The sequence below is a fragment of the Augochlora pura genome, chromosome 6 (genome assembly GCF_028453695.1).
Source record: "Augochlora pura isolate Apur16 chromosome 6, APUR_v2.2.1, whole genome shotgun sequence".
Classification (NCBI taxonomy): Eukaryota; Metazoa; Arthropoda; class Insecta; order Hymenoptera; family Halictidae; genus Augochlora; species Augochlora pura.
In genome coordinates this window covers 2881005-2890124 of record NC_135777.1, presented here as the reverse complement: position 1 = coordinate 2890124, position 9120 = coordinate 2881005, and the positions used below count along the sequence as shown (strand labels likewise).

At 38.7% G+C, this 9120-nt stretch overlaps 1 protein-coding gene across 1 annotated transcript in view; it reads left to right on the top strand.

The window, feature by feature from the left end:
• LOC144470903 (uncharacterized) overlaps positions 1-8851 on the top strand; it is a 19422-nt gene extending 10571 nt beyond the window's left edge. The window contains exons 6-7 of the mRNA XM_078182494.1: positions 8348-8591; positions 8646-8851. Coding sequence (XP_078038620.1) covers positions 8348-8591; positions 8646-8851 — 450 coding nt within the window. The remainder of the gene's footprint in view (positions 1-8347; positions 8592-8645) is intronic.
• The last annotated feature ends 269 nt before the right edge of the window (positions 8852-9120 follow it).

The following is a 9120-nucleotide window of genomic DNA, read 5'->3' as shown; positions in this document are numbered from 1 at the left end:
AATGGAAACGAAAACAAGTAGCTTTAATTGGCCACGATAATTATTCGGACATTAATGATATCATTGGTTTCCGAGTGGACGCACGTGGTCAGTAAGGAAGAGGATGTTCTAGGGAACGAATCGAATTCGGCCTGGCAATAAGAAGTTAATTGAGAAATCTTCCGTCCCCGTCGAGAGTCTTCCTTCTGGGGTGGAATTAGATTTGGAAGGCGATGATCGATGGGGGTGACTCAACCCCCGGAGATGAGACGCGCCGCGCCATAATCGATGCTCGGAGCACGTGGCATCGAAATACTTGCGCGGATTATGAAATTCAAGCAGTATCGACCGTCGATTAATTTTATCTCCCGCGATCTTCGCCTCGCGGTGCTCTCCTTTTATTTTACAGTTAATATATAGCATAATATGGAAGCAACATTAAAATAGAGGCGAGAGAACGAATGAACAATTTTTCGCTATTGCGAGCATTTTTCCAGCAAGCTTTTCCCCGGTAGCATTTTTTCAGTGTGCATTTTTTAGTAGTTTTTTTCTAGTGATCATTATTTAAGTGAGCATTTTTCCAGTTTTTCGGTGAACATTTTCCCAGTGGGAATTTTTCGCTAGCATTTTTTTAGCGAGTACTTTTCAGCAGCATTTTTCAGCGAGCATTATTCGAAAAATTCCGGAATCTAAAATTATTAAAAAAGTAATTTACGCTTTTGGTTTTAGTAATTCCATTGCCGCGTCGCGCGATCATTACTGATCTTTTTTCTTCCTCGCAACGTTGTTTATCCTCGGGGAATAATTGATCGGACACTCTTTTAAGAAAAGCGAGAGCCAGGAAAACGGAGGTAGAACGCTGCATCCTGAAACGTTCCGCAGTTTATTCGCGGTAGGCGATTCCGTAATACTTCAATGTGCTCCCGGCCCCGTTTACTCTACATGATTTGAATAAATTATCGGAATAGCGGCGCTTTAAACGGAAACAATAACCACGCCCCCTGCGGGCAGAACTTCTTAGAGCTCGTTTCCGGGCGATTTTCCTTCCGGGATCCCAACGGGAACTCGGTCGCGTGGACGGTAACTTGTGAAATTTGTAAAACTTGTGAAGCATCGAGAGTAGGAGGTATCGTTAGGTGATAGTCAATGAAAATGGAGAGAGAGGGAGGATGTAACGAAAAGTAACACGGGACGAGAGAACCGGTTTTATTAACTTCTTAGCTACGTACATCTTCAATTTTACATTTTACAACGAAAATAGTTCTCCTACGATTTAGGTAAAAATTAGGTGAAAATATGAATTATAGATGTATAAAATCGGCATCTATTCTGCTCTATATTATTCGACCCTGTTCGACTTTCTTCTGCTCTATTCTGCTCTATTCTAATCTGCTACACTATATTCTGCTTTATTCGAATCTGTTACGCTCTATTCTGCTCTATCCTACATTATATCTTACTCTATTCAACTCTACTCTACTCTACTCTACTCAACTCTACATTATATTTTACTCTATTCCAAGCAATTCTACTCTATTACACTCCCTTCTATTCTTTTACACTCTATTCAACTCTGTTCTATATTATTCCACTCCATTCCACTCTACTCTGCTCTACTCTACTCTGATACACTCTATTTCACTCTATTCAACTTTATTTTACTCTATACCACTCTATTCTGCTCCATTCCACTCTACTCTGCTCTGCTCTACTCTACTCTGATACACTCTATTTGACTCTATTCAGCTTTATTCTAATCTTGTCGTCATAGACTATTTCATGTAAAATGAACTTGACATGTTGACACGTAATACGACACGTAATATAAAACAAATGTAAAATAACAGGTTACTGATCGGCAACCATCTGCAAAGTCACCTACCTCTGTCAATTGGACTTACACCACTTTCATAATCGATGATTATGCAATTTCATTTACCGACCAATTATAAATTGTACAAAACATGGGAATTTTTTAAGAAATTAAACACGAACTAGTTGTACATAAAAAATTCACATTAAATTAAGCACGAATTACGTGATATCTCTCATTTGTTCAAAAACGGACTTACCCCACTTTCAAAATAAACGGTCCAAATATCGTCTATTGATTTCGCATCAGGGAAAAGGACGAAACTTATGGGACACCCTAATATATCGTCGCAGCTGAGTGGTTAATTATTTTTTCCAGCCCTCTTCCGCCGTGTAAGGATTCATTACAGCTGCGGGAGTATGGATTTTCCGATGAGCATGCTCGACGTGAATTTGAATTTTGCATACGTCGCCCGCCGGAGAGAATGATACTTGGCAGATGTTCCTACATCGTCCAACTTGTAATTAATGGTGGTTCCTACGCCCGGATATAATCAGACGATCGGTTCCAAGGGAATTCGTTCCGTCGGGAAAAAGTTGGCGCGGAAGTTATTTAAAGTTGTATAAGGCACTGTCGGGCGGATTAAACAAACAGTACGAAGTCACGTTCTCCGCAGGAACGCTAACACTACTGAAATATTCACGGTGGCTTCGAGCCCCATTCGAACGTGGTTCACGGGACAGTGAACATGGACGAAGATCGACGACCAGCTATGCCGAAATGAAAATTGGAGTTTCCTTTATTTAATAGGACTGCTGTGGCATGAGGGACCCCCTAAAAATCGCGTCGGTATTTATGTTGACGCGTGGGGTGCTATTATCTATAATCAAACATGGAGTTGATGACGTAGGAGTTTCTTTACTGCGTAGATGCGTATATCAAAGTTTACTTATTAAATTTAGTAGGGTTCCATTTATTAAAGTTTAATGTGTTCAAGCTTAATTTTCTAAAGTTCAGTGTGTTAAAGCTTTATTTACTAAAGTTTAATTTATTAAAGTTTAATTTAGTACAGTTTAATTTATTCAAGTTTAAAGTAAAACTGTTTATTAAAATTAACAAACAGCAGAAAATGCATGGAATACAAACTAATTCCTGTGCAATTTATATATAGGAGTAAAATGTTTAATATAAACGAAGGCATAGTATATTCGCATTATGATCTAATGCACATTTTACATCGTTGTAATGTCTCAAGTATGAAGTTTAATATCATCTTTGAATAAATACAATAATATAAAAGACATACACTATTCAGTCGAACTCTCTACTCATGAGAAATTCAATTATGATTTCTCCGAAGAGGAAACCAACCTCTCTGTGTTCCAGGCTATAAAATCGATAAATTCATCTAAATCATTTTTATTTCATACCTCTGCAATAGCACCATTCGTTTGTTCATTTCCAACGATTTCTAAAACACAGATTTGAGTAACGCGACTGTTCTTTCGTCAAATGATAGTTCGAACGGTGCCTAAGAGTTATCATTCGAGCGCGAAGGGCCGATGGAGCCCATTAACGAAAGAAAATTCCGCTGACCTAATTCATCAGTATCCCCGAATATCAAGGTTCGAAGCAGCCTTTCCGAACTTCCACCTAACTTCTCGTCTTCTGGCTGATATCTCAGCCATTAGCCACTCGTGTTAGGACTAACGAGCACGTCGACGCGTGCAAGGGGAAGAAGATTTGCAAATATTTTTGGAAAATCGATGGCGCAGCCGAGATCCTCTTTCCCCAAGTCCTACCGTAACTTCGCTTCTGACTTGCTCCGTTAATTACTCAAAGTCTCCTAAAGGTACGCGTCTTCGCGTTCAAAGATATACGTGGATAGTTAATAAGGAGACGAATTTTCTGCTTACGAAGCTCGCACGTTTTCCGATCTTGGCAAAGCGAAGCGTAAAGAACTCCATAATCCATCTCTGCAAGAATCCTTTATTCAATTAATGTTGCCATACTTTAATTGTTTGAGATTGCAGATTACTCTTAATATTTTATACTATTTTTATTAATGCATACATATATATATATATATAAATAATGAAATTATATATGTTATTATTAATATAATAATTATTATACATATAGTAAATTATATATTATATGTATGACATAAAATTGAAACATATTACTGTGTTATGTACACCCTAACCTTGAAAAAGAATCAATAAATTCTTAATCTAATCAATAATTCCTTATCTTTACGGTCGTATCAAGTTTATAAATAGGCTCTTTGTTACATAAATTTATGCAAGAACGAACATTATTGCATTATATGCAAGATTAATAATGCGTTAATTCCTTTTCGAAGTTTAGATGTACGTAACACAATAATATATTTCAATGTAAATATATATCAATCAAAACAAATATATATCATTATCTTTAATCTAGCATATTACATATTACTATTCGTTCAAAGAAAATTAATTCTGTCCAGCAGGAATTTATAACCTGACATAATAAACGGCCTAGGTATAAGCTTAACACCCATCTAAAATTTTAAAAATCATATAACAATATCTTAGCAATGGATAACAAATGATTGGTTACCACGAGGACCGATTCTACGATATCGACGGATTGGCGAATGATTAAAGATGGATGTCAGAGTATCTTTAGCTTCGTGGGCATTGATCCAAGACTCGAAAAGATCTAGACGAAACTGGAGGACCGACGTGTAGCATCTTTCGGAAGGGTCTGACGATCGTCCGCGCGAAAAAACGCAATTCTCTGACAGCTGGTTGCTTATTTGCCGGGGTGGTCGTCGTAGATCCGCGGAAGCGATCTTCCCGAGAGGTGAACTCTGTTCCGACGTTCGAAAAAGGAGGAAACCGTGAGAGAGCCGGCGAGGAAAAAGCAAAGCACGGAGTAGATCGAGATTCGCTCTCGGCCGGCGTTCAGGCTGCTAATCGATCAACGTCGCGGCATCATCCCCTAATGGCTCGCAGGAGCGTACGCGGATTGTAGCGATACGCTCTTTGCCGTTCTATGTTAGTTTCTCCTTCTTTTTTTCTCCTGGCCCGGCCCCGTTCGTCGAAATATTCATGGAGCGTCGCCGAAACGTTCCCGGCCCGTTGCACATTTCTCCTCGTGAATCGACGCCGTCTGACCCCGGGATTAATTATTTTTCGTTTTATCCGGGCGGCGCATCCCCGCGGAATAATTGATCGCGGAAACACGGATTTCACGGACTGCTCCGGCGAGCAATGATTCTTTAATGGCGGGGGCACGACAGAGGTCCGAGTAATGCAGTTCGTTTGTAAACAGCGGCCTGCATTCGTGTATCGGGGATTTTTCGATCGGCTCGCAGCCGCTCCATTTCCCTAGACCGAGCTCGCAACCGGCCGATTGTTAATCCTTTTTTCGACCATGCTTTTTTTCCCTCTCCGCATGAAATGCGCCCGGAGAATCGGGACGGTGACGCGGCAACCCGTTGTGCTCGGGTGGCCAGTCTGAGCCGCCATGAGAAATTACTATTGTTTGAAGTATTTCTGGATAAGTTTAGTATTCTTTATATTTACTATTCTTAATATTCTCCATTCCCTATATTTACTATTTTTAATATTTACTACTCTTTATATTTACTATTCTTAATATTCTCCATTCCCTATATTTACTATTTTTTAATATTTACTACTCTTTATATTTAGTATTCTTTATATTCTCCATTCCCTGTGTCTACTATTTTTAATATCTACTACTCTTTACATTTATTATTCTCTATATTTGCTATTCTTTATATTTATTATTTTCAATAGTTACTATTCTTTATATTCTCCATTCCCTATATTTACTATTCTTTATATTCTCCACTCCCTATATTTACTAATTTTAATATTTACTACTCTTTACTTTTATTATTCTCTATATTTACTATTCTTTATATTTATTATTCTCTATTTTTATTACTCTTTATATTTTCTATTCCTTATATTTACTATTCATTCTATTTTCTATTCCTCATATTTCCTATACTTTATATTTGTTATTCTTTACATTGACTTCTATATTCTACAAGAATCGTACTTGCTAACAGCCTCAGTTTCATGGGCAAACTATTATATAATAAATCATACAAACTGAAAATACAGTAGATCTGAAAACATATTTTAAATATCAAATTAAGGTAGTTTCAATATAAAGGATTAACATGATTCCTCGCGACACTTAATTTGCATTTGATTGTTCCGCTGCACCGATTCTCACTGCAGATCAATGTTAAGTCAATTTTAATTCCTATAATACCCCTTCTTTGTTCTCTTTTCATTTCATTTCATTTCGTTCTCATTTCATTTCGCAATTAATTAAAGGTGTCTTAATAAGTCATTTCCATTTTTCCACGATTTCCTATGTCTCTTCGTTCATATTTTGTTTATACTACGTTTATATTTAGTTCATACTGCGTTCATATATTGTTGATACCTCGCTTCTATTCAGTTTATACTTCGTTTATATTTTGTTCATACCTCGTTTCTATTTAGTTTATACTTCGTTCATATTTTGTTCATACCTCGTTTCTATTTAGTTTATACTTCGATCATATTTATTTTATACTTCGATCATATTTTGTTCGTAATTCGATCATATTTTGTTCGTATTATTTCCAAGTCACGCGCGACGGTATTTAGTAAAAGATTCGGTCGCCATTAAAGTCGAATGATTGGCGAGCACGTATTCCACGTAAGCCGGCCATACACAGGAAGAATAGTTTATTGTGCTTCGGTTAATTACAAGGGCCACACTGTGGAGGCCGTTCGCGAGTCTAAGCCAGGCCTGGCTTAACTTAAGCTACTATACTGCACCGCATAATCTCGTAGTTTGAATGATGTAATTAGACTGCGGATGTTTATGCAAATGTCAAATATTGGGCCGGGTCAAATTGAATTTAGTTGGTTGTGTTAAGTGTCTAGCTAAATTCCCGACGAAATGGAATCTTTATTCGGTTGTCTCGGAAGATAAATGTTGGCAGGGGAGAAATAAATTTTTTAAATATTTGCATCTTCTCGTGTAGTATACAATTTGGCAAATAAACCAATAAATAAATTCATATGTATTCATATGTATTCATATGTGTTCATATTTATTTATATATATTTATATGTACTCGTATGTAATTATTATTATCAATGTTCCTATAATAACTAATAAATTACATCATGTAATTAATATTCACAGAAATAATTACTTCAAAAAATGTTTATTCAACATTCTATATTATATAAGAAGATAAAAATATTCACAGTGCATTTACTATTTCAGAAATCTATTTCTACGCAGCCCCTGGCTGCTGCCAACGAGTTTAAACAAATGCAGGCTCATGAATGATCATTTATGAAAAATAAAAGTTCCTCCCGACAAACAATGTGCACAAAAATTCACCCAAATATTTTTCAAAAGACATTCATTATCCGCAGCTTTTCTTACAAAAAACTTCAACAGCGGAGAATCTGCGATTCACGTTTTATTACTTCCTATTAAATCGCATGATAAATTAACGTACCCCACGCGATAAATTAACTCGCATACGTCGCACGATAAATTAACGGACATCATAGCAATAAATTAACATACGTCATAGTGATAAATTAACATACATCATACCGACAAATTATCGTACATCATACCGACAAATTAACGCGTATCATACCGCGTACTGACAAATTAATGTTAAAAAACAGACACGCACAAAGCCGACGCGGCGCGCGGCGGCTTAAATATCACAGACAGGACGGAGAACAAAGGGGAAAGCAGGCCGAGCTGCAGGCTGACAACAATGGACCGTGTTAGTTTGTCAGAGGGCCCTAACCGGAATAAATTGCTCTTCACCGAGCAGAGTTTCGTTCAACAGGACTCCGATTGCCCTCCTGCGATAGGTGTCGGTCTCCCTCTCAGACAAAATTGACTTTAAAATTCCACCCCCCGCCGACAACCGCTTATTAACTCCGCCCAGATACACCCCGTAAGCGGATTACGGTGTCGTTTCGAGCTATGCGACCCGTCGGATCCGTAGAAATCGCTTTAAAATTCCGTTTGTGAGGGGCCGCCGATCGTCGCGGAGGGTGTAAATTGGATGGATTCGGTTTCAGAAATCGGCGGGACGTTCCGCGCCCCCTTTTCCGGGCTAATTAAACGAGTGTCGCGGGGTTGAGGAGCCACCGATCGATGAGCAACGTCTGCGGCAGCCGACAGATTTTCACGTTTCGGTGACTCAAAATCTAGGCTGCCGCACTTTTATAGGGTTTTACAATAGGGACGGGTCGATGTTGACAGTCTGTAGCGGCCATGTTTCGAATGCGTCGATTAAATCTGTTGTTTACAATTAAATCGATTATGCCAAATCACCATGGCAAGTTACACGATTGAGAAGCACGCCCAAATGATCAAATTGTATTATCAAAATGTTCGTTAGTGAAAAGGTTGCGCGCGTTGCGCCCATTTTTTGGTAGACGCGGTGGCCCTTCAAAGTCGACCCTCCAACGTTTGGTGGCCAAATTCTAGACGACCGATTCGGTAAATGATCAGCCAACGCTCGTACGTCAACGGAAAGCCAGATCGGCCGAGAACATCGCCGCTGTCCGTGAAAGTGTGCAGGAGAACCCGAGGCAGTCAATTCCTCGCCGTGCACAAGAACTTGGTCTTTCGCAGTCTTCAACTTGGCGAATTTTGCGTCTGGACTTGGGCCTGCACCTGTACAAGATCCACCTAACCCAGAAGCTCAAAGTTAATGACCACAGACAACGCCGTTTGTTCGCTAACTGGAATTGACCATCAAGATCGTGCGATTTCACCCCTCTAGACTTCTTCCTGTGGGGTTTTCTGAAGTCGCAGGTCTATACCAGTAAGCCACGATCGACCGATGCTCTCAAAGTCAACATAGCCCAGACCATTGCTCAAATTCAGCCCGAGCTATGCGGCAAAGTCATTGATAATTGGAGCTCTCCAATACGTGCCACCGTGCAAAGCCGCTGGGGACGTTTGAACGATGTCATATTCCATATATAATGGCATACACGGGCCTTTCAAATAAAAAAATTCGTTAATACGTCACACACAGTCCATTTTATTTCATTTAAAAATCGACCCTCCCTTACTGGGAAACCCAATATATCAATAATTTCACGACGTTTGCCGAGATTTGTTAGTCGTCGAAGCCGGAAGTCGACGAGTTTCCTTCAATTTTTCTTCTTATTATGTGAAATATAAAGTGCCTAGCTGAATTAGGTAGTTATAATTATATTATATTATTTTATATTAATTGTATTAATTACATT